The 24129-nt window shown below is 46.6% G+C and overlaps 1 protein-coding gene across 6 annotated transcripts in view; it reads left to right on the top strand.

The window, feature by feature from the left end:
• Positions 1 to 24129, top strand: part of WLS (Wnt ligand secretion mediator) — a 109611-nt gene that overhangs the window by 68159 nt on the left and 17323 nt on the right. For all 6 annotated transcript variants that reach the window (XM_078883084.1, XM_078883092.1, XM_078883102.1 and 3 more), the window contains exons 3-10: positions 5902 to 6171; positions 9036 to 9160; positions 10873 to 11034; positions 12335 to 12471; positions 13856 to 14024; positions 16504 to 16601; positions 20864 to 20927; positions 22755 to 22898. In XM_078883084.1, coding sequence (XP_078739210.1) covers positions 5902 to 6171; positions 9036 to 9160; positions 10873 to 11034; positions 12335 to 12471; positions 13856 to 14024; positions 16504 to 16601; positions 20864 to 20927; positions 22755 to 22898 — 1169 coding nt within the window. The remainder of the gene's footprint in view (positions 1 to 5901; positions 6172 to 9035; positions 9161 to 10872; positions 11035 to 12334; positions 12472 to 13855; positions 14025 to 16503; positions 16602 to 20863; positions 20928 to 22754; positions 22899 to 24129) is intronic.

Genomic DNA, 24129 nt, shown 5'->3' with positions numbered 1-24129 from the left:
ATTTCTTCAAGAACTCTTCATTAGATGCGCCCAGTTGCATCCAGTTGTTCAAATTCCATGCGTACTTAAGCCGCTGTCTGTCATGGATTTTTTTTGTACCTAGAATTTTTCTCTTGTCAAAATGTATTTATCAGTGTCTAGTTTTCTTTATTACGTGTCCAAGACGCAAATTAAGTGCATCTAGCACTGGGATTGATAAACGGACTAATTATATTGTAGATATTTTTATGAGGACTCTAGCCTATTTTGGATTTCAGTAACAAAAATATTGCTTGGTGGTGGACATATTCAGTGATCAAAGATGCACATTAGTAGCGGGCTTGTTGGTCTGTTTCTGTTGACCTCTTGGGGGTGCAAAAGACGAGTGAAATGTGCATGAAACAGCAACATGCTAACAGTTGTATGAATTGTAACACATGGGTGTGCGGTAAGGATGGGGTTTTTGAATGTTAAAATGTAATATTTTTGTATTTTTAGGTCAAATGTCAGGGATTTTTTTTTAGGCAGTAACAGATCATTCACATTATTAATAATTTAAACCTAGCTTCGTGATAATAAATTGACATCACCTTATTGCATGGATACAAGTTTTGTCAGAAAACGTGATCTCACATTTTGGGTTTAAATCCAGGCCCGGTTTTTGGATTTTTTAATCGGATGAATCACATTTTTTTTAAATTCTTCCCCGAATGTATAGCTGTTGAGATGTGTACTGTATTGTAGATTTAAAACAGATTTCTAGATTTATATTAGTTTTCGTTTCTTTAAAACTGCTTTTATTGTTTAGTTTCTTGCCCTTCCCAGCACCTCCGATTATCATGGTTGGCTATATACTGTACGAAAGAAGTTCAACATATATGAGCACTGTGTGCATGTGATTTAAGCGGTCAGGTTAAGAGGAACCTGCTTTGTCTGCAGCGGTAGTATCTGGGAATTCTTGGGACTAAAGTGGTTGCAGCTGTGAAAGTGTAACTGGGCCCAACAGCACATTGTGTCTGCATATCTGTGGCTACAGGGCTAGCCGTGAGGAATGCGGCTGTGACGTGTACCAGTGTAGACTTTGTGTGGCTGTGGGAGTTGCTTTTAGGCGAAGTCACGGAGAGTGGCTGTGCACATTGCAAAATCAAATAGTGGTTTGTTCTATAACGCGTGTTGTTGTTGTTGTTGTTTTCATTACGCGAATTTTATGTAACGCGACGAATGTATTAGGGAGCACTTTTTTCTATAACACTGATGCGAATGGGTTAAACCGCGTTGGAGTGAACGGAATTGCGTTGTGCGAGTAGGAATTCGCGGTTGTGCATACATCACACGAGGCGGGATGCTGCTGGATGATTCTAGATGCAACCCGCGTCCCGCAGTCTTTGTTCAGCCTGCGTACGCAGCTCACGTATTATCGCGGACTGTGCTTTGCCCTATATAATTTATTACGACGCGATTTCAACTTAACGCGTTGTTCCTAAGGAACGAAACTACTACCGCGTTATAGGAGAACAGACTATTTTGAATGCAGCTTCCAGAAAATGAAGACGCCAGCTATTTGGACCTAAGGCATGCAAGGACAAGGCAGGGGGTAGGCAAAAGCACAATAATCGCCAAGCCTCGGCTTAGCCCCCATCCCCTTAGATGGTGATGCTGTTGGCCACCTCGCCAGGGCTTGGATAGGGATACTGACAGGGAGGGTTTGGTATTCCTGGATGACCTTAAGGGTCAGGATGAAGTCGCACCTCCGATTAGCACGGTTGGCTCTACGTAAGGTGCGAAAGAGGATCAACATCTTATCTTAAAGGAATGTATAAAGCGCCTTAATGAAGGCGCCTTAATCAAGGTGCTTTACAAAGAATTAACAACGGTACATATGAATGTAATGGTGGAAATGAGGTGAATGAAATGGATGAGAGGGAGCGATGGGGGAAAATCTGTGATGCGTGAATTCGGTGATAGCGAAGTTGATGACGGTAAAAGATGATGAATGGATTCAATGAATGGGGAACGAGTGATAGACATCTAATGAGAATATGAAGAGGGAAAAGTAATGGTGCTGGTTATGAGGGGGAGATTTAAGGGGTCGTGGTGTGAGCTACGGAAAATAAGTGAGTTTTGAGTGAGGAGCAGAAATTAGTGAACGAAGGTGACTTTTAAGTGGAGGGGGTAGTTTGTTCCAGTGAAGGAGGGCGAGTAGAGATTAAGAGCGAAAGCGTGGATTGAACGCAAGGAGGAACACAGAGAGACGGCAAAGACTGGGAATGTAGAAGGGGCGAGAAGGCGACACGTAGAAAGATACAAGAGTGGCAAGATACGGTGGGGGCAGGATCGTGAAGGGATTTGTGGACCAGGGTGAGGAATTTGAACAGGCAATGGTAGTATGAGAGGACAACACATACAAGTCCTCCCCACACTGTGGGAGTTATTTGACCAGATGTCACCACCCCCGGCTGGGTCAGTGTGCGTTGGTAAAGGTGAAGATCATGGAGTATTTGGCTGCTATACATTTCCACGTGATAAGCCACTTCGTTGAGCTATCATTTGTGGCCAGGTCGCTTTTGAAAAAAGAGCTACATAGCTCAGTGGGCCTTACCTGGTAAAATCTAAAATATTTTAGCTTTTTTATTCTTGGTTCTTTTGGTAAAGTCACGTAGTAGGGAAGTAATAAAATAATAAAAATAAAACATAATAAAACAATTCTCACGACGTTTCGGCCACAACGCAAGCAGCCGTCTTATCGACAGACATGTTCTTCACCTGAGGATGGCTGCTTGCGTTGTGGCCGAAACGTCGTGAGAATTGTTTTATGTTTTATTTTTATTATTTTATTATTTCCCTACTACGTGACTTTACCGAAAGAACCAAGAAGATGAATCCCTGCAGTCACGAAAGCTTTAAATCGAAATTTATTTTAGCTTTATTGTTTGTGGGAGCATAGCAAGTATTGCACTACCGTCTGCTGCCCACCAAGAAATCCCGCAGCCGATAACAACATTTGGTGTGTGTGGCGATCACCCATTCAAGCATTATCCAGGCTCATCCTCTCCGCTTCTGAGACTTGACGAGATCGCGCACATTCCAGGCGATGTGGTTATCGGCTGTAAAGAGTAGCAGTGGAGAGTTTCGGTGTAGCTGCGAAGTGGTTGCAGTTCTAGGAACACATGTTAAGATGAAGCCGCACAGTATCTCTAGAAATGTAATTGAACAGTGGCTGGCAGGCAAAAAAAATGAAGCTGGCAGGATGGCTGCAGTGAGTGGGCACAGCAGTAGAAGGGAGCAGGAGATTGCGTGGCTGTAGTTGCTTGCTCATGCGCGTGCATTGCCCAGTGTCTGTTTTCTTAGTCTTATCTACGTGTGCGCTCATGCACCCACCTTCCCAACGCGTATGCGCATTTGCACGCTCGCTCCTGCTGCCGCCACCGCACTTGCTTGCGTCCGTGCACTCACGCATGCACGTGTGCGCTTGTTGATACTTTGCTCTCATGCATCCCGACATTACATCGGTGCATTCGAGCGTGTGTGCACGCATCTGCCCGCCTACCAGCAAGCCAAACATGCACCTGGTTTATGTTCCATCCCTCGGGAGGTTCTCTCGTAGTAGAAATAACCTTACAGATGTCGCTCCTGAGTGTGGAAACGCGCCTAATGCACCGCAGCGGTGCCCTTAGCAAAATTCCTATAGTCGCCGGTTTCCGTATGACGTTTAAGTGGCGAGTCTGGAAACGCAAAACAGGTGGGTCTGCTGAAAATGCTTACGAACGAGTGTTCCGTCATCGCTTGATGATGATCTTCGTTGACGTTATCGCAGTCACTCGGCAGTGCAACGTTTCATTTGCTGGCATCGCCATATCTGACGTCACCTACTTTGTGACATTAACCACACGGCCCCCAGGCCACTTTTCACCGTTAAGATAGGGAAAAGCACGTTTGCTATGCCAGGCCGACCAAATTAAAAAGGGTAGATGTAACTGCGTATTAGGCCGAACAGTACACATATCTCTTCCAGAGCACATGACATCATTACTGAATAGGAAATAAATTGTTACGCAAAGTCGAGGACATTCACACACAGGAAAGCGTCAAGCCATGGACTAGATCGGAGGTCACTTAGAAGGAATATCGGAGCTAGTTCTGTGATGTCCATTTCTGTGGGGGCTGTTCTCAAACGCAAAGGATTGCACTGATCTGCAAGAGACCTGAATTAATTCTTCGTCTCAGATCATGACGCCGATGGCACGATGCACAGTAGTAGCTTCGCCAATCCCCTGCTGGATGAAGGCCTGCCCATGCCATGCTCGTAGGAGTTGTTTCACCATACTTCACCAGACTTGTCGGTGCGGATTTGTGGCGAGTGACATCTACTCGGGTGGCAGCGTTCATAGCGCGGTGCACGAACCACCCAATGTTACGTATTAACCCTTTCCTGTTATGATGATGTACATTCTAGATTTGAAGCTTTCGTGACTGCAAGGATTCATATTCTTAGGTTTTTTTCGGAAAAGTCACGTAGGTAAAAATTTAAAATTAATGAAAGTTAAATTAAAATTCAAATCACGACGTTTCGGAGGCAATTCAAGCCGCACCTTATCATAATAATAAAAACGGGGCCTACCGTGGCCCATCCCCCCCCCCTCAACCAGTATATATACGGGGTAGTATTTCTAGGAATTTATCATTTACTTGATACAGCTATCGTGCTGTGACGGTTCCACCTGAAGACGGAAGCTTGTGTTGCCTCAGAAACGTCGTGATTTTTATTTTATTTTTTATTTTACTTTTATTAATTTTAATTTTTTACCTACGTGACTTTACCGAAAAAAGCTAAGAAGATGACGTACATGTTCGTCATCAAAACGAAACAATGGAAAGGACAAAATAAAATAACTTTATTGGTACCGAGGCTCCCACAAGGCCATGCGGGAGGGCGTGTGGCACAGTTTTTGCGCCAGCTATCGTAGGGTGTGGCGGTCGCGTCGCTATAGTTCTCTGCGGCGAGTACGACGTCTTTAAAAACTACTACGCCTCTCTGAATAAAATTAACGCTTGAGCCGCGTGCGCGTTCCGAGATTTGTGGGTTTGATCCTGATCTTAACGCCTAAAAATTTGTAGTTTGCATGTTCTCTCCGTGGTTGTGTGGATTTTTTTACGGGTCCCCTGGTTTTTCCCCACAACACATTTAGAAACATGCATTGAGATTATTTACATTATTTTGCTGCTATAAATGTCTAAATGATAAGACACTTTGTTGAGCTATCATTTGTGGCCAGGTCACTTTTGAAAAATAAGTTAATACCTCGGTGGGCTTTGCCTGGTAGGATGGGGATGGTTTAGTTTTAATTATATGTGTTTGGGTGATCTGTTTACCTTTCTTGTACTTTGCACTGCTGTCATGTTTTTGTATTGTTTGTTGTTGTTGTAACTTACCCCGTGCCGTTACTGGACACCTGTGAAAAAGATCCTCATAGCTCATCGAATCCCTCCAGCATAAATAAATATTCTGATTCTGAACTTGCAAATGTCTCGTAACAATAAATGGGACGAATCGTAATTGCCAAATGGGGTCCCAAACCCAACGCCACCACTGTCGTCACCCCCCCCACCCCCCACCACCTCCCCTGCAGCACCGAACCCGACTGCCGCCATGCGCTAGTTTTAATTGTATGTGTTTGGGTGATCTGTTTACCTTTCTTGTACTTTGCACTGCTATCATGTTTTTGTATTGTTTGTTGTTGTTGTAACGTACTTACCCCGTGCCGTTACTGGACATCTGTGAAAAAGATCTTCATAGCTCATCGAATCCCTCCAGTATAAATAAATATTCTGATTCTGAACTTGCAGATGTCTCGTAACAGTAAATGGGACGAATCGTAATTGCCAAATGGGGTCCCAAACCCAACCCCCCCACCTCCCCTGCAGCACCGAACCCGACTGCCGCCATGCGCTACCTGGCCACAAAGTGCGTGCGTGAGCGCGACTCGGGCCCCAACTCGTGGCTGGAGCCGTGGGGGCCGGCGGCGTGCGTGAAGCTACGCGATCTGGACGAGGCGACGGAGCGCAGGATCGAGGCGAACCGCATCGTCTTCAGCATCCACATGCCCCACCCGGGACTGGAGATGAACGCCTGGTTCCAGTACCTGCTCGTCGTCCTCGAATTCGACATCCAGTACTGGAAACACAACCCCATCGGTACGCCCCCGCGGCTCGCCGTGCCCCGCCGTGCGTTTTCACGCGTGCGGTGTGTGTGTGTGTGTGGGTGCCGCGTCGGCGAGATGTTATCTCCCTCCTACTCTTAGGTTTTTTCGGTAAAGTCACGTAGGTAAAACATTTTAAATTAATAAAAGTTAAATAAAAAAATTAAAAAATTCACGACGTTTCGGAAGCAACACAAGCCTCCGTCTTCAGGTGGAACCGTCACAGCGTTGCTTCCGAAACGTCGTGAATTTTTTTATTTGTTTTATTTTACTTTTATTAATTTAAAAATTTTAACTACGTGACTTTACCGAAAAAACCTAAGAGTATGAATCCTTGCAGTCACGAAAGCTTCAAATCTAGAGTTATCTCCCACGTCTGGCATGCAGGAGGTCGTGGGTTTCAATCCCGACCCCCTGACGCCTGCTTTGTTTCTGGATATTCTTTGGTAGATTGAAAAATAAAAATAAAGCGAATAAATATCACGGCGTTTCGATCGCAACACAAGCGGTCGTCATCAGGCAAAGGAGTTGGCCTCTAAAGGCAACACTGTTTAGAAAGGTTTGGAATGGACATAGCCCAAGTGTATCAGCAGCACCAACAATGCCAATGCAGCAGCACCAACATTGCCAATGCAGCAGCAATGCCAATGCAGCAGCAATGCCAATGCAGCAGCAATGCCAATGCAGCAGCAATGCCAATGCAGCAAAGGGCCGCCAAGAAATCCCTGCACCCCGCTGCACACGCCACACTGCTGACGGTGGAGGTTGATTGACAAGAAAACACAAGTCAGGTCATGACCCAAAGTGGTTATTGACATCTTTCCAATGATTGCCGAGTCTATTACTTTCCTCTCGGTTGAAATTGTCTCTGTGTATCTGGATGGCTTCATGAACTAATCTTTGTTGGTAGCCAGTTGGCTTGCGCAAGTACCATCGTCTTAGAGAAATCAATTTCGCATGAGCCAGCCGCATTAAAATAACGATCAGCCACGGCAGAAGTATTGGCGCTGCCGTGGTTCAGATCTGCCTCGTGTTCACGAACACGGTTTCGAGACACGTCGCTTAGTTTCCCAAATGTAACTGCTGCCGCAGATACAGCTTAGTTTGTAGACGCCGGGGTATTGCATGTCAGGAATCTTGTCCTTCACAGATGGGATCTGATCACGAATTTTATGTACCATGTTAAATCGGACCTGGATCTTGTGTTTGTTCATGATTTTGGAAATAATTTCCACAATCCTAATCATTTCCAAAATACAAATCATTTCCAAAATCCAGCACGCCTACAATCTATACTCTTTGGTTCTTTCGGTAAAGTTACGTAGATGAAAAATAATAATGATAAAATGAAAGTAACTAAATTAAATTTAGATTTAAAGCTTCCGTGACTGCAGGGATTCATACTCTTGGTTCTTTCGGTAAAGTCACGTAGAAGGGAAATAATAAAATAAAATAAATATGAAACAATAAAAATTCTCACGACGTTTCGACTGCAATACAAGCAATCATCATCAGGTGTGAAATCCACAGCTGTTACCGAAAGAACCAAGAATATAACTAAATTAAATCACGACGTTTCGGAGGCAACACAAGCTTCCGTCATCAGGTGGAACAGCCACAGCACAATTACTGTCGTGAATATTCACGACAGTAATTGTGAATATTCACTACAGTAATTCACTACAGTAATTGTTCCACCTGATGACGGAAGCTTGTGTTGCCTCCGAAACGTCGTGATTTAATTTAGTTATCTTGGTTCTTTCGGTAAAGTCACGCTGTCTCCCCGACAGACCTGGTCTTCACCTGAGGACGGCTGCTTGCCTTGTGGCCAAAACGTCGTGAGAATTATTTTATTACGTTTTATTATTTTATTATTTCCCTTCTACGCGACTTTACCGAAAGAACCAAGAAGATGAATCCCTGCAGTCACGAAAGCTTTAAATCGAAATTTAATTTAGTTACTTTCATTTTATTATTATTTTTATTTTTCATCTACGTGACTTTACCGAAAGAACCAAAGAGTATGGATCCTTGCAGTCACGGAAAGTTCAAATCTAGAAATACCCCTATAATCTGTTGAGGCTAGTACGGGGGATCTTTGTTTTGATTGTGGTTTAGCGGTTAGTGCACTCGGCTGCGAACTTGGTCAATTGACCTGCATTAGCCTAAATTTAACTTCAACATCATTTGCGCGAATCTTAAATATTCTATTCATACACGTTACAACTCGATGCATCTATTATAAGCGGACGAATTGAATTCAGCCGATCAATCGATGCATCGATGTAGGTTTTCACGGCTCGCTGTCTGAGAAATGGTCTTAAAATGGCCTTATAAAACTACTCTTCATACAGAAAAAAAAGAGTAGCTTTTTAAAAGGTTTTCTCAATTTTTCGATTTAAAGCTTTCGTGACTGCAGGGATTCATCTTCTTGTTTCTTTCGGTAAAGTCACGTAGAAGGGAAGTAATAAAATTATAAAAATAAAACAATAAAATAATTCTCACGACGTTTCGGCCACAACGCAAGCAGCCGTCCTCAGGTGAAAATCAGGTCCGTCGAGGCGACAGAGTCTGAATGAGTCTGTTTCATTCAGACTCTGTCGCCTCGACGGACCTGGTTTTCACCTGAGGACGGCTGCTTGCGTTGTGGCCGAAACGTCGTGAGAATTATTTTATTGTGTTTTATTTTTATTATTTTATTACTTCCCTTCTACGTGACTTTACCGAAAGAACCAAGAAGAGGTTTTCTCAAATTGATTGTATCGTCATTACAAGCCGGGCACGGAAAGGGGAGCGATTGGCAACGGCACAAGGGAGACTCGGTGCTATAGCGGCGTGATGTTGTGCGTGCCTGCCCAGTGGACAAGGCCGAGGTGACGCTGGAGGTGAAGATGGGATACAAGGACAGCCACGCGGACAACTGGACCGAGCTGGCTCGCTCGGTGGAGCATCGGCGCCTCGACTGCCAATTCAGCCACACCATGGTGAGGTGTGGTGGGCAGTGGTGGTGATGGCGGTAGCCACCGACCCCCCCCCCCCCCCCGCCGTGTGACGTTCCGGCCTTAATAGGTACTCGCGAACTGCATATGCCCCGATAGTCTGTTAAGGCTCTAAAGGTGGTGGTAATGGAGGTGGTGGCAATATTCTTAGGTTTTTTCGGTAAAGTCACGTAGGTTCCACCTGAAGACGGAAGCTTGCGTTGCCTCCGAAACGTCGTGATTTTTATTTTATTTTAATTTTTTTATTTTACTTTTATTAATTTTAATTTTTTACCTACGTGACTTTACCAAAAAAACCTAAGAATATGAATCCTTGCAGTCACGAAAGCTTCAAATCTAGTGGTGGCAATAGTTGGCACAGTAGGGGGCACAGCTGGTGCATCTTGCCAGTAATTTCAGTCGGTCAACCCACGGTAGTTGGGTCTGTCGCTTGACCTGTCGGCGAGCCTTCGACACTTCACGTGGCCTCAAAGTGCACCTGGCCTGGCACAGGTGCCGTGGTGACGTCACCGCCACTTAGTGGCGAATGGCGGTTGTTTTTGTTGTTGGTGATGGTGGCAGCGGTGGTGATAGTGATCATGATATTCAAAAAGATGAGAGGCACCTGCCTTGAAAGGAAGAGTTGGTGGATTATGTAGACGATTGTAAGACTCCCAAATCGGTCAACAGAGGGTGATGTTTCTGATGGAGACGATGGTGTTGGTGGTGTTAATGAATATGGTGGTGGCTGTTGTAAATGGTGGTGCCTGTGATGGAGATTGTGGGTTTTGTATTCGGGATGGAAGTGGTGGTGGTAGTGGTTGATGGAGAAATTGTTTTATGTACGGGGAAGGTAGTTGCGATGATGTGGGCATAGTGCTGCTGGTGTCATGAATACAGTATTGATGATAATGGTGGTGATTGCAGTGGTGGTGGTGGTAATGGTTATGATGGTGGTGATGGAAATGCATGGTGGTTGTAATGGAGAAAGTGGGTGATTTATTAGTGGCTGATGGTCATGGGTAATGGAGGCAGTGATTAATGGGAGTGGTGTTTTTTTTATGGAGATGATGGTGGTGATGAAGGTGACTGGTGGCGGTACGGGAGCAAATGTAACGAAGTTGACGGTGATGGTTATGATGATGGTGATGTTGGCTGTGGCACCATTTGTGTTTGTGATTCAAGTGTTGGTTGTGATGAAGTTTTCTGTGGCTTTCAATGCTCTGCAACTAAGATAGAAAGCATTTACACATTATATCTGTCCGTTAAGCACGTCTGCTTTCGCGACCAATTTAATATCTGTCCGTTTGGTCGGCTGTCTGTAATGGGAGAGGCGCGCTAACTATTGTAAAGATGATCTAATATGAACAAAACTTCTAGTATAAAGTGCTGTTTCTATTAGAAAGTTGCCCTATATATATAAAAAAACAACTTTCCAAGGGAAATGGTTCCCCGAAAAACCTGGAGGCAAGATGCAGCGCTAAAACGACATGCCCCGGCATTCCCTGCCAATGGAGGCGCGTTCTCACTGGCAAATCCGCTATCCCGAGCGCTGATCTCTGCCGTTATTACCGGCAACTAAATACTCGCCGAGGACAAATGTACGTTGGAAACGGTCGCGCAATCCACGCGGCGTGCGCGTCAAATTTTTTTTCTCCCTCTCATCGCTGCCTCGCCCATCGTAACCCATCGCCGCCAATTTCGTCGTCGCCGTTCAGACGCCGGATAACGAGGGCCGCCTGTACGAGTGCGAGATGCTGCCGCTGCTCGAGCTGGGCTCCATCGGGCACAAGTATTACCTCGTCAACATGCGCCTGCCCACCAGCGAGCAGCGCAACATCAACATGGGCATCGGCAAGATCCTGGACATCAACCTCACGGTGCGCACAGCTCACGCCCAGGGGGATTGTGGGGGCGGGGGGGGTGGGGGGCGGCACGGGTTACGCCGGACGCTCTGCTTGTTTGGCACGTGTGACGTGGTCGTGGACGTTACAGGCGTCTCTGCCTTACGTTACGCGTGCTCTCGTCATATGTTCGTGATAACGCGATGGCCGGCGCATGTGCAAAAGTGTGGACCGTCGCGTAGACCACAACGTAGTCTGTGGTCACTAACAAACATTAGGCCAAGACAAAGATCCCCGTATAGCTTCAACAGGCTGTTGGGGCAAGTGCTGAAAGCCGGCACGGCACACGAGGGGGTGGGTGGCCAGCACCACGCCTGGCCGCCTTTGTCTCCCCAGTGGTGATGTTTACACACCGTACCAGGTACTTATTTGAGGCTGAGTCGACCTAGGGGAGGCCAAGGACCGGTTCAGATTTTCGTCAATGGTGTTGGCCTCGAGCGGAAATACAACTGGGGTCGCTGGGTTCGTAGCGCTGCGCCCTAACTGCTGCACTACCCGCTCCCCACACACACACACGGACACGCGTCCCTACACATACAGTGCCCCTACCTGTGTGAGCCCACACACCAACACACAAACCAATACGCAGACCGGCACACTCCCAACGCATTAACCTACTTTCACACAAAGACATTAACCAAAAGCGCGCTGCGGTAATGTTGTATTCCTATTTTGGTTGTAACGGCGGTGGTGTTGCTGTGTAGTACTGCTGTTTTGTAGTTGTGGTTGCGATTATTATTGTGATAGCTGTGGTATTGTGCTAATGTGTTGCTGTACTGTAGTTCTAGTAGTGCTGTATTGTAGTTGTGGTTGTGATTATTATTGTGATACCTGTGGTGGTGTTGTGCTAATGTGTTGCTGTACTGTAGTTCTAGTAGTACTGTATTGTAGTTGTGGTTGCGATTATTATTGTGATACCCGTGTTGTTGTGCTAATGTGTTGCTGTACTGTAGTTCTAGTAGTGCTGTATTGTAGTTGTGGTTGCGATTATTATTGTGATAGCTGTGGTATTGTGCTAAAGTGTTGCTGTACTCTAGTTCTAGTAGTGCTGCATTGTAGTTGCGGTTGCGATTATTATTGTGATACCTATGGTATTGTGCTAATGTGTTGCTGTACTGTAGTTCTAGTAGTGCTGCATTGTAGTTGCGGTTGCGATTATTATCGTGATAGCTGCGCTGCTGCGCTGCTGTATTGTAGATACGGTTGCGATTATTATCAATGCGATACCTGCTGCGGGTGTTGTTGTTGTTGTGCTGCGGCATCGCTGCACATGCAGGGCATCCACCAGAACGGCGGCTTCACGCAAGTGTGGTTCGCCATGAAGACCTTCCTCACTCCGCTCGTGCTCGTCACCCTCGTCTGGTTCTGGAGGCGCCTGTCCCAGCTGGCCCGGCCGCCCGTGCTGCTCGAAAAGCAAGGGACCCTCGTTCCGCGCCTCCTGGACACGCACGCGCACACAAGAAACAAACATTCTAGATTAGAAGTTTTCGTGACTGCAGGGATTCGTAGTCTTTGGTTTTTTCGGTAAAGGCGCGTGGGTGAAAAATTTAAGTGAATGAAATCGCGACGTTTCGGAGGCAACACAAGCTTTTTTTGGAATTGCTGCTGCCTTTTGGCGTCATCTGGTCCAACACGATGTGAGACTAGGCTCTAAGAAAAGCTGTCTCTGGTGTGGACCAATCAACTTCAAGGACAGTGCATACATTATCAGAGTTGTGTTTTTTGTTTGCATTCCGACCGCAGGTATTGTGGTCTATGCAAACATGACTCCTTGTAAGAAATTAACCCGTAAAAACAAAGTTTTTCACTCTAAATCCTTTATATGCGTGGCGGCTAGAGTCCTCTCGTCCTCTGGCTTGAGATGGCTGCCACCTATGGGTCAGATGATTGTCTGCCAGCATTAAGCAATTGGTAATTAAATATTTAATTTTTTTCCCTAAACAGTGTCAAATTTTGGAAAAAAAAATTCACGAAAATTAATTGTTACGCACAACGAGTCTGTGGAAAATGTCAGCTCGATTGGATTACGGGAAGTGGTTAAAAAACGACCAAAAGATTTGCACGGTCGTAAGCAAGCAAGCACGCAAGCACGCAAGCAAGCAAGTGAACTTAATATAGAGGATTTTAAAAAGGTGTCAGTTTTGTTGCCAGATGAGAGGGTAAAAAAACAATTATCATATTTTGCTACTGGCAAAGGAGGTTCCAATGGAACAAGGTGCTCATTTACTATTTTTATTTGACCGGGGTAAGGCACACTTGAGCGACCTGGGTATCACTAATGATAGCTCAAAACGAATTGGGCTTATCTCGTGTGAAATCTCCAGCAGTAGTCAAATACTCTACAAACGTGCACGTATTATAATAGTTTTTTACCCTTTTATCTGGCAACAAAACTGACACCTTTTTTACGAGGAGTCATGTTTGCATAGACCACAATACCTGCAGTCATAATGCAAACAAAAAACACAACTCGGATGTATGCACTGTCCTTGAAGTTGATTGGTCCACGCCCGAGACAGCTTTCCTTAGAGCCTAGTCTCACATGGTGTTGGACCAGATGACGCCAAAAGGCGCACAACTCAAAGACAATGCACCATCAGAGTATGAGAGCTCGGGGTAAGCATTTACACCATTGGAACCTCATTTGCCAGTAAAAAATATGATAATTGGTTTTTTACCCTTCTATCTGGCAACAAAACTGACACCTTTTTTACGAGGAGTCATGTTTGCATAGACCACAATACCCGCAGTCATAATGCAAACAAAAAACATAACGTATTGCTTTGGCCGCCTGCAGGATGATCTTGGCGCTGGGCGTATCGATGACGATGATTAACCTCCCTCTGGAGTGGCTCTCCGTGGGGCTCAACTGGACGTGGATGCTGCTGTTTGGAGACATCCGTCAGGGCTTGTTCTACGTCGTGCTGCTTTCCTTCTGGATCATCTTCTGCGGGGAGCACCTCATGGTGAGCGACCGAGACGGAGAGAGGCGGGGGAGGGGGGGGAACGCCTTCAGCGTAACGATTTCTTGATTTAAAATCTGATGAATCGACTCACTGCGGCGTGCATCGGGCGTGAAAATACGCGCGCGCCGTCCGCTTGATGGCGGACGTTTAAAGATCCCACGGCGGCGTTTGTACGAGCAGTCGGCCACTGCGTGCCGGCGTCGTGGTTAAAACTTTTTCCAAATTTGAAAAGGGACCTGCAAATTTCGATTTAAAGCTTTCGTGACTGCAGGGATTCATCTTCTTGGTTCTTTCGGTAAAGTCACGTAGAATGGAAATAATAAAATAATAAAATAAAACATTATAAAATGATTCTCACGACGTTTCGGCCACAACGCAAGCAGCCGTCCTCGGGTGAAGACCAGGTCTGTCGGGGAGACAGCGTCTGAATGAAACAGCACCTGAGGACGGCTGCTTGCGTTGTGGCCGAAACGTCGTGAGAATCATTTTATTATGTTTTATTATTTCCATTCTACGTGACTTTACCGAAAGAACCAAGAAGATGGACCTGCAAATTGTTCGTTTGGGAACGTGCACGGCAGCGATTCGCTCCCTACTTGCGAGGACTTGGAAGGACCCTCTGGAGAAAGAGTCGTGAGACTCCGTGAGGCTTCGGTAAACAAACAAACGTGATGATGGTATTCTTGGTTCTTTCGGTAAAGTCGTCATGTCGTAGAAGGGAAATAATAAAATAATACAAATATAAAACAATAAAAAATTCTCACGACGTTTCGACTGCAACGCAAGCAATCATCATCAGGTGGGAAATCCACAGCAAGAAAATAAAAAATAATTTTCTTGCTGTGGTTTTCACACCTGATGATGATTGTTTGTGTTGTGTTACTTTTTTATTGTTTTATATTTTTATTCTTTTATTATTTCCCTTCTACGTGACTTTACCGAAAGAACCAAGAATATGAATCCCCTGCAGTCACGAAAGCTTTAAATCGAAATTTAAGCATGATGATGATGATAATGCAACAAATGGTGACTCTATAGCAGACTTCACTTGATGGGATCTCAGAGGTACGTATGTTCATGTCCACTTCTGTAAGCTGTCATTGAACACACAACGTTGCACTCCTCTGCGTGAGCTCTGAATGGATATTTCTTACTACAACACGGCATGGATAGCACCGTGGAGATAACATTTGTGGGGGGGGAGGAATTGAAAAAATTAAGCAAAAGCTAAATAGGTTGATATATAAAAATAAACTTAACATGTAGCCACTCTAAAGGGTTGGTCACACATTGTTCCCTTGTTTGTGGTGTCCCAGCCCTGGTAGGTTCTTGCTAACAGCGCTTGCTGCAACAGTTTGTTGGGCAAAATGTATCTATGTTGAACTTCTTTCACACCGTATGTAGCCAGCCTTGCTAAATGTGGGACCTTTTTCTTGTGCGTGTGTGTGCGTGTAGCGGTAAACGCACTGCTCTATGAACCCGGCGACCCGAGTTCGATTCACGCTCACGGCTCACACCAGTGACGATTGTTTGAACCGATCCTGGGCCTTTCCTAGGTCGACTCGGCCTCAAATGAGAACCTGGTTTGGTGTGTAAACGTCACCACTAGGGAGACAAAGGCAGCCAGCCGGGGTGTGGTGCTGGCCACCCCACCCCCCTAGTATGCCATATTAGGCTTTATCGGTGCGCGCTAACAGGTCTTGTCTAAACAGTCTGTTACAGTCTAGATTTGAAGTTTTCTTGACGGCAGGGATCCATACTCTTTGGTTCTTTCGGTAAAGTCACGCCCACTTCAACAATTGTTTCTTGCTGTGGTTGTCCCACCTGATGACGGATGCTTGTGTTGCGCCCGAAACGTCGCGATTTAATTTATTTTATTTTATACCCACGTGACTTTACCGAAAGTCTGTTACAGGCTATACGGGGGTATCTTTGTTGTGTTACCAGTGACGAATGTATGAAACGGTCTTGGGCCTAACCTAGATCAACTCGGCCTCAAATGAGAACCTGGTTTGGTGTGTAAACGTCACCACTAGGGAGACAAAGGCGGTCCGGACGTAGTGCTGGTAACCCACTCCCTCCTCGTGTGTCGTGCCGGGCTTTGTAGGTCTCAACTTAACAGCACTTAAATTTCGATTTAAAGCTTTCGTGACTGCAGGTATTCATCTTCTTGGTTCTTTCGGTAAAGTCACGTAGAAGGGAAGTAATAAAATAATAAAAATAAAACATAATAAAATAATAAAACATAATAAAATAATTCTCACGACGTTTCGGCCACAACACAAGCAGCCGTCCTCAGGTGAAGAACAGGTCTGTCGGGGAGACAGCGTCTGAAACGTCGTGAGAATTGTATTTTATTATGTTTTATTTTTATTATTTTATTACTTCCCTTCCACGTGACTTTACCGAAAGAACCAAGAAGATTAACAGCACCTGCCCCCAACGGTCTGTGATTGGTGTCTTTGTCTTTGTTGTTCAGGACCAGACTCAGAGAAACCGCCTTGGAGTTTACTGGAAGCAAGTGGGAGCCATCGCCTTCGGATCCCTGTCCCTGTTCATCTTCGACATGTGTGAAAGGTGCCACCACTCCCCCCCACCCCTCCACCGTCAGCCGACGTACGTTCTCTACGCAACCTTTCGACCGCTCGTTTTCGTCGGGAGTCAATCTCCCAAACTTTACTGGGCCTTACAAATCCCTTCCAGCGCTGCGCGATTCAAATTGCCGTGCTCAATTCACACAGCGCTCTTTCAGCGATTTGCCTCGTGTGTCTGTGTGTATATACAGTACAACCTTTGATTGCGAGTAACTTGGTCTGCGAATGTTTTGCAAGAAGAGCAAATTTTTTAATAAATATGAATTTGATAAACGAGCGAGGTCTTGCAATACGAGCAGTACGTACAGTATACACTTTGTCTGCCGAGCGTCACGTGATCACAACTGATGTAAGAGTGCTTTGGAATTACAAACACGTTTCTGGAACGAATTATGCTCGCAATCCAAACTTTTACTGTCCATGGCCAACAAACTGTGCAGGTTTTTTTGCAATCCCTTGTTCTGAGAGTTTGAGGATCCGTAGACACACACAACTGCACGACGGCCGTGTCTACCTCTCGTCGGCTACGCTTTCGGCAACAACAAAAAACTTTCGGAGCTCGGGCGTTTTTTTTCCTCTTGGTCCTTGACCATTAAAGTTCAAAGGTCATTTATTAGGTGTAGCCCTGTGAGCCATTCGGCTCTTGAATCAGGTGCAACCGCAACAAACAAAAAAACATGAACAAGAAAACATCTTAAAGTGACTGTGCAAACAGAAAATCCAAGAAAAGACAGCAAAATATTGCAGAAAAATCACCGGACACCAACCCTGTGCAAATATCCCAGTGGGATGCAAGTCAAACAACAACAACAACCACAAGACAACTTAGATTAAGGCCATCAGTCTAACTCTGTACTACAACAAACAAACATGGCCAAACCAAAAAACTTTTCGAAAATCACCAAAATAAAGCCATAAAAGCAATGAAACAGTGGTCATAGGAACTGTGACCGAATTTTCACAATAAACGACATAAACAACATGTACTACCAAACTCTGCAGCCATAGCTGGCTGCACGAGTCACTCCACAACAGCAGGAGCATCAGTCGAAGTATCAACATTTTTCAATGCACCTTTAAGATCAGCGCACTAAATCAAAACACAGATCATACTTTGCATTAGATTTGGAACTCTGTGTCCCGGGAAGAACCAGCTGCGCCTGACCACTCTAGATTCTCCTATTTCAGAAAGAAATAAAGCTCAAAAAACCTACTTATTTTCCACGACATGTTTTGATAAACTTGAGATGTTTTTTATATACTTTTTTTTTACAGTACGGTGCTCTAAAGCCCCTTAGTTTGGTCTGCTGCGCCTTATAAAAACGTAACTAATGATAACTACTAGATCCTTTGGTAGATGATTTGCCTGAGGTGTTCTCTAGATTCTCCTATTTCAGAAAGAAATAAAGCTAAAAAAACCTACTTATTTTCCACGACATGTTTTGATAAACTTGAGATGTTTTTTATATACTTTTTTTTTACCGTACGGTGCTCTAAAGCCCCTTAGTTGGGTCTTCTGTGCCTTATAAAAACGTAAATAATGATAACTACTAGATCCTTTAGTAGATGATTTGCCTGGGGTGTTCGTGCAACGAAGGGCAGGTTTTTTCGTGGACTGCATCAGGGTTATATTAAACTGGCGGCCTGCCGGGAAGATGTAATCCGCAGAGGCTTTTGAGCCGTCGAAAAACGCGGCTCGCCGTGCCAAAACATTTCAAATGGGTGGGATGAGAGAGAAGAATGAACAACAGAGAGAGCCGAGTGGCCATTTCATTACGGACGTTATGGTGTCATGACACCAGGGAGGGACAGGTCAGAGATGTACAGTCTGTTTCTCCTATAACGCAGGACTAGTTGCCTTCCCGAAGAACACCGTGTCATGGAAAAATTACGTTATGTATGTATACAAAAGGGAAATTGTTCATTTGGGAACGTGCACGGCAGCGATTCGCTCCCTACTTGCGAGAACTTGAAAGGACCCTCTGGAAAAAGAGTCGTGAGACTCTGTGAGGCTTCGGTAAACAAACAAACGTGATGATGGTATTTTTGGTTCTTTTGGTAAATTCGTCACGTCGTAGAAGGGAAATAATAAAATAATACAAATATAAAACAATTAAAAATTCTCACGACGTTTCGACTGCAACGCAAGCAATCATCATTAGGTGGGAAATCCACAGCAAGAAAATAAAAAATAATTTTCTTGCTGTGTGTCTGTTCTAAATGTTTAGCATACTTCCCAACATGCAACAGACTTGAAATGTGGCATGTGGGTAGCTTCCAGACTGTACACAATGCAGAAAGTATACAAATAGACTTTGTATTTTGTGGGGGGGGGGGCACAATGTGTATACTTTGCACGGCAAGTGAGCGGTGACGTCACACCTGTGGTGTGTGCGTGTGCGGGGAGCGGTGGTGTAGCGGTTAGTGCGTCGAATTATGAAGCCGGTGACCCGAGTTCGATTCCCGCTCACAAGCAACATTGGTGATGAATATCTGAACCAATCCCAGGCCTCCCCTAGGTCGACTCGGCCTCAAATGAGTACCTGATCCTGTGTGTAAACAAAGGTGGTCGGGCGTGGCGCTGTGGCCACTCTCATGTGCTGTGCAGGCCTTCATAGGTGCTCGCTCACAGCACTTGGCCAAACAGTTTGTTAAGGCTATATAGGTGGGGGGGGGGGGGATCTTTGTCTTTGTGTGTGCATGTGTACCTGCATGTTTTGTGTGTGTGTAAAGTGTGGGGGATGGGATGGTCCTCTCTGTGTGTGCATGTGTACCTGCATGTTTTGTGTGTGTGTAAAGTGTGGGGGGGGGGGGTCTTTGTCTTCTCTCTGTGTGTGCATGTGTACCTGCATGTTGTGTGTGTGTGTAAAGTGTGTGGGGGGGATGGTCCTCTTTGTGTGTGCATGTGTACCTGCATGTTGTGTGTGTGTGTAAAGTGTGGGGTATGGTCCTCTTTGTGTGTGCATGTGTACCTGCATGTTTTGTGTGTGTGTAAAGTGTGGGGGGGGGGGTCTTTGTCTTCTCTCTGTGTGTGCATGTGTACCTGCATGTTGTGTGTGTGTGTAAAGTGTGTGGGGGGGATGGTCCTCTTTGTGTGTGCATGTGTACCTGCATGTTGTGTGTGTGTGTGTAAAGTGGTGGGGGGGATGGGCCTCTCCGTGTGTGCATGTGTACCTGCATGTTTTGTGTGTGTGTGTAAAGTGTGTGGGGGGGATGGTCCTCTTTGTGTGTGCATGTGTACCTGCATGTTGTGTGTGTGTGTGTAAAGTGGTGGGGGGGATGGGCCTCTCTGTGTGTGCATGTGTACCTGCATGTTGTGTGTGTGTGTAAATTGGTGGGGGGGGGATGGTCCTCTCTGTGTGTGCATGTGTACCTGCATGTTGTGTGTGTGTGTGTAAAGTGGTGGGGGGGGATGGACCTCTCTGTGTGTGCATGTGTACCTGCATGTTTTGTGTGTGTGTAAAGTGTGGGGGATGGTCCTCTTTGTGTGTGCATGTGTACCTGCATGTTTTGTGTGTGTGTAAAGTGGTGGGGGGGGATGGACCTCTCTGTGTGTGCATGTGTACCTGCATGTTTTGTGTGTGTGTAAAGTGTGGGGGATGGTCCTCTGTGTGTGCATGTGTACCTGCATGTTTTGTGTGTGTGTAAAGTGGTGGGGGGGGATGGACCTCTCTGTGTGTGCATGTGTACCTGCATGTTTTGTGTGTGTGTAAAGTGTGGGGGATGGTCCTCTCTGTGTGTGCATGTGTACCTGCATGTTTTGTGTGTGTGTAAAGTGTGGGGGATGGTCCTCTGTGTGCATGTGTACCTGCATGTTTTGTGTGTGTGTAAAGTGTGGGGGATGGTCCTCTCTGTGTGTGCATGTGTACCTGCATGTTTTGTGTGTGTGTAAAGTGGTGGGGGGGGGATGGTCCTCTCTGTGTGTGCATGTGTACCTGCATGTTGTGTGTGTGTGTAAAGTGGTGGGGGGGTCTTTGTCTCTGTGTGTGCATGTGTACCTGCATGTTTTGTGTGTGTGTGTAAAGTGTGGGGGATGGTCCTCTCTGTGTGTGCATGTGTACCTGCATGTTTTGTGTGTGTGTAAAGTGGTGGGGGGGGATGGACCTCTCTGTGTGTGCATGTGTACCTGCATGTTTTGTGTGTGTGTAAAGTGTGGGGGATGGTCCTCTCTGTGTGTGCATGTGTACCTGCATGTTTTGTGTGTGTGTGTAAAGTGGTGGGGTATGGTCTTCTTTGTGTGTGCAGAGGCGTGCAGTTGACGAACCCATTCTACAGCATCTGGGCCACGGAAACCGGAAGCCACCTGGCTGTATCCTTGACAACGGCTGGACAATTGCCCCGGCCTTGCAGGGCAGTGCGCGTTCGTCTAAGGGCTGTGTGCGTTTGGGCGCGTTAACAAACACGCACCGACCACCAATCAAACACCAGGTTCATGCCAATCTTCCTCTGAGCCGAGCACTTAGCATTGTCCTTGAAACTGATGTAGATGCTCACCCCGGGCCCTCGTTACTTTGATAGTGGCGTCGTCTTTGAGCTGTGTACGCCTTTTGGCGTCATCTGGTCGAATACCAATTGGGTCGAGGCTCTAAGAAAAGCTGTCTCGGGTGTGGACCAATCAATTTCAAGGACAGTGCATACATTATCAGAGTTGTGTTTTTTGTTTGCATTCCAGCCGCAGGTATTGTGGTCAATGCAAACATGACTCCTTGTAAAAAAAAGGTGTCAGTTTTGTTGCCAGATAAAAGGGTAAAAAAACAATTATCATATTTTGCTACTGGCAACGGAGGTTCCAATGGTGTAAATTCTTGCCCCGAGCTCTCATACTCTGATGGTGCGTTGTCTTTGAGTTGTGCGCCTTATGGCATCATCTGGTCCAACACCATGTGAGACTAGGCTCTAAGAAAAGCTGTCTCGGGTGTCGACCAATCAGTTTCAAGGACAGTGCATACATTATCAGAGTTGTGTTTTTTGTTTGCATTCCGACCGCAGGTATTGTGGTGAATGCAAACATGACTCCTTGTAAAAAAAAAAAGGTGTCAGTTTTGTTGCCAGATAAAATGGTTAAAAAAACAATTATCAAAGTTGTATTAATTTATCCAAGATTGCCTCACCATATCTGGACACACGCCTGAAAGTGTCCTGAATTTGGTATATTTGGCCAATTCCTTGTCATCGAGAAGCAGTGTTAAGTGTGCGAGCAAACTTGGAGTACACGAAGAAAACTCGAGCATAGGAGTGGACAGCACTGACCCATTCTCGAATCCGCTCGCTGTAATTACCGTCTGCCGGTGCTCTGTCACTCCGCCCGGCTCCATGTCAAAAGCAACGACTTCGCGTATGAAAGGGTTGCGATTTCAAAATCCAGGTGTGGTACTGCACCTCGCACCGCCAGGTGTCCCTTGTTAAACAATCGACTCGCCTCGTTGCGTTCTCACCTGGTTATACGTTTCAGGTACGTGTGTGCGGCGTGGAATGTGACGTTGCTTAGGGCGCGTTATGCCATGTGTGTCCTGGAAAGTAACTTGACTCTGAAATGAACACTGCTTGGGTCTCGTCTCCGTACAGCCCGTAACCGCATCCCTTGCAGTGTAACTGCAGGTCACTCCGTTTTACTGGTAGGAACCTCCTGGTTCCACCAGCCCACAGGGGATTATTGTGTCCGTCCGTCCGTCGTGCATCCAAAAATGGGAGGGGTGGGGCTGGGTGGAGAGGGGAGGGTGGGGAGGGAGGGGCTGGGTGGGGAGGGTGGGGCTGGGTGGGGAGGGGAAGGGCTGGGAGGGGCTGGGTGGGGAGGGTGGGGCTGGATGGGGGGTGAGCTGGGTGGGGAGGGTGAGGCTGGGTGGGGAGGGTGAGGCTGGGTGGGGAGGGTGGGGCTGGGTGGGGCTGGGTGGGGAGGGGCTGGTCACCCCGTGGTGCCCTTATAAAACTCAACGTTTAACCTACTCCCGCCGGCTTGTGCCTGCCCTCACAGTCGGGCATATTTGCGGAATACACCACGCCGCCGTTGACCCTGGCCATTGACCGAGCAACCCGACGTTCCTACCACCTCCCTGCGCAGGAGGAATGTGTTCGTGTCGCCTTCGTTTTTGCTGCCCAACCATGCCTCGGTTCCATTTCCTTAACGGCGTCGTACCAGACGGCGTTCATCGTGCTGGCGGGCGTGTGCGCATGCCTCTACTTCCTCTTCCTCACCTTCATGGTCTACCAAGTGTTCCGCAACATCGGCGGCAAACGCTCCTTCCTGCCCGCCATGTCTCGCGTGCGAAGGCTGCATTATGAGGTGGCGTGCTCACTCGCTCGCACGGATGCTTAGTAACTCGCTAGCTCGCTCGCTCCCACGCTCGCCCGTCCACTCACTCGTCCACTCGCTCGCACGGATGCTTAGTAACTCGCTAGCTCGCTCGCTCCCACGCTCGCTCGTTCACTCGCTCGCACGGATGCACGCTTACTGACTCGATCACTCGCACGCTTTCTTGCACAGACGCTTACGAAGTGCTAGATGGCTTGCTCACTCGCATGCTTACTAAGCGCTGGGGATGGCTTGCTCACTCACATGCTTTTCTCGCTCGTTCGCTCAATTGTACAGACGCTTAGTAACTCACTAGCTTCCTCGCTTACTCACTCGCACACTCAGTCGCACAGATGCACGCTTGCTAACTCGCTAGCTCGCTCGCTCACACGCTCACTCACTTGCACGGACGCTGATTAAGCGCTTGTTCGCTCGCTCGCTCGCTCACTCACTCGCTCACTCACTCACTCGTTCGCTCACACGCTCGCTCACACGCTCACACGCTCACTCACTTGCACGGACACTGATTAAGCACTTGTTCGCTCGCTCACTCACTCGCACGGATGCTTAATAAGCACTAAATTTGCTCACTCAATCACACGCTTACTTGCTCACTCATGATTTGTTTGAATTGCCACGATTCAGATTCGCAATTTGGTTTTAAATCACAAATAGGTCACTGCACTGCCATTGTGGTGAATGTAGATGTGCTAAAAAAAACTGTACTGTTTTTTATGTTATCAACTTAGGTCCGCTGAACTACACAGCTCTTTTTCAGAAGCGACTTGGCCACCAATGATAGCTCAACGAAGTGGCCTATCGTCACGTGGCAATACATAGCAGTAGGCAAATACTCTAAACGTGCGATGTTGATTCTAAACGTGGAGGGGATTTTCCGAGGACCCGGAGAAAAATCCACACGACGACCACAGAGAAGAAAGGCACGCAAACTCCAAATATACAGGTGTAATGTGAGGATATATCTGGCTCACTGACGTATCACAACTCGTCATGATTATTGGCTCTGTCGGTCCTGGTCTATAGCCAATGGGGGGAAGCCTAGGGGCGTGGCCCTGACATAATGGAAAGGTGACAGCTGTTTGTAGAGGATTGGTTCTGCTGGCTTTAGCCACAGCCAATGGGGAGACGAGTCAGGGGCGTGGTCCCGGGAGCCTACGAGGGAGTCTGGAATATTCCATGGAGGCTAGCCAGGATTGGTGGA

This window comes from Lampetra fluviatilis, chromosome 3, assembly GCF_964198595.1.
Source record: "Lampetra fluviatilis chromosome 3, kcLamFluv1.1, whole genome shotgun sequence".
Taxonomy (NCBI): domain Eukaryota; kingdom Metazoa; phylum Chordata; class Hyperoartia; order Petromyzontiformes; family Petromyzontidae; genus Lampetra; species Lampetra fluviatilis.
This window is presented reverse-complemented; position numbering and strand designations above follow the sequence as displayed.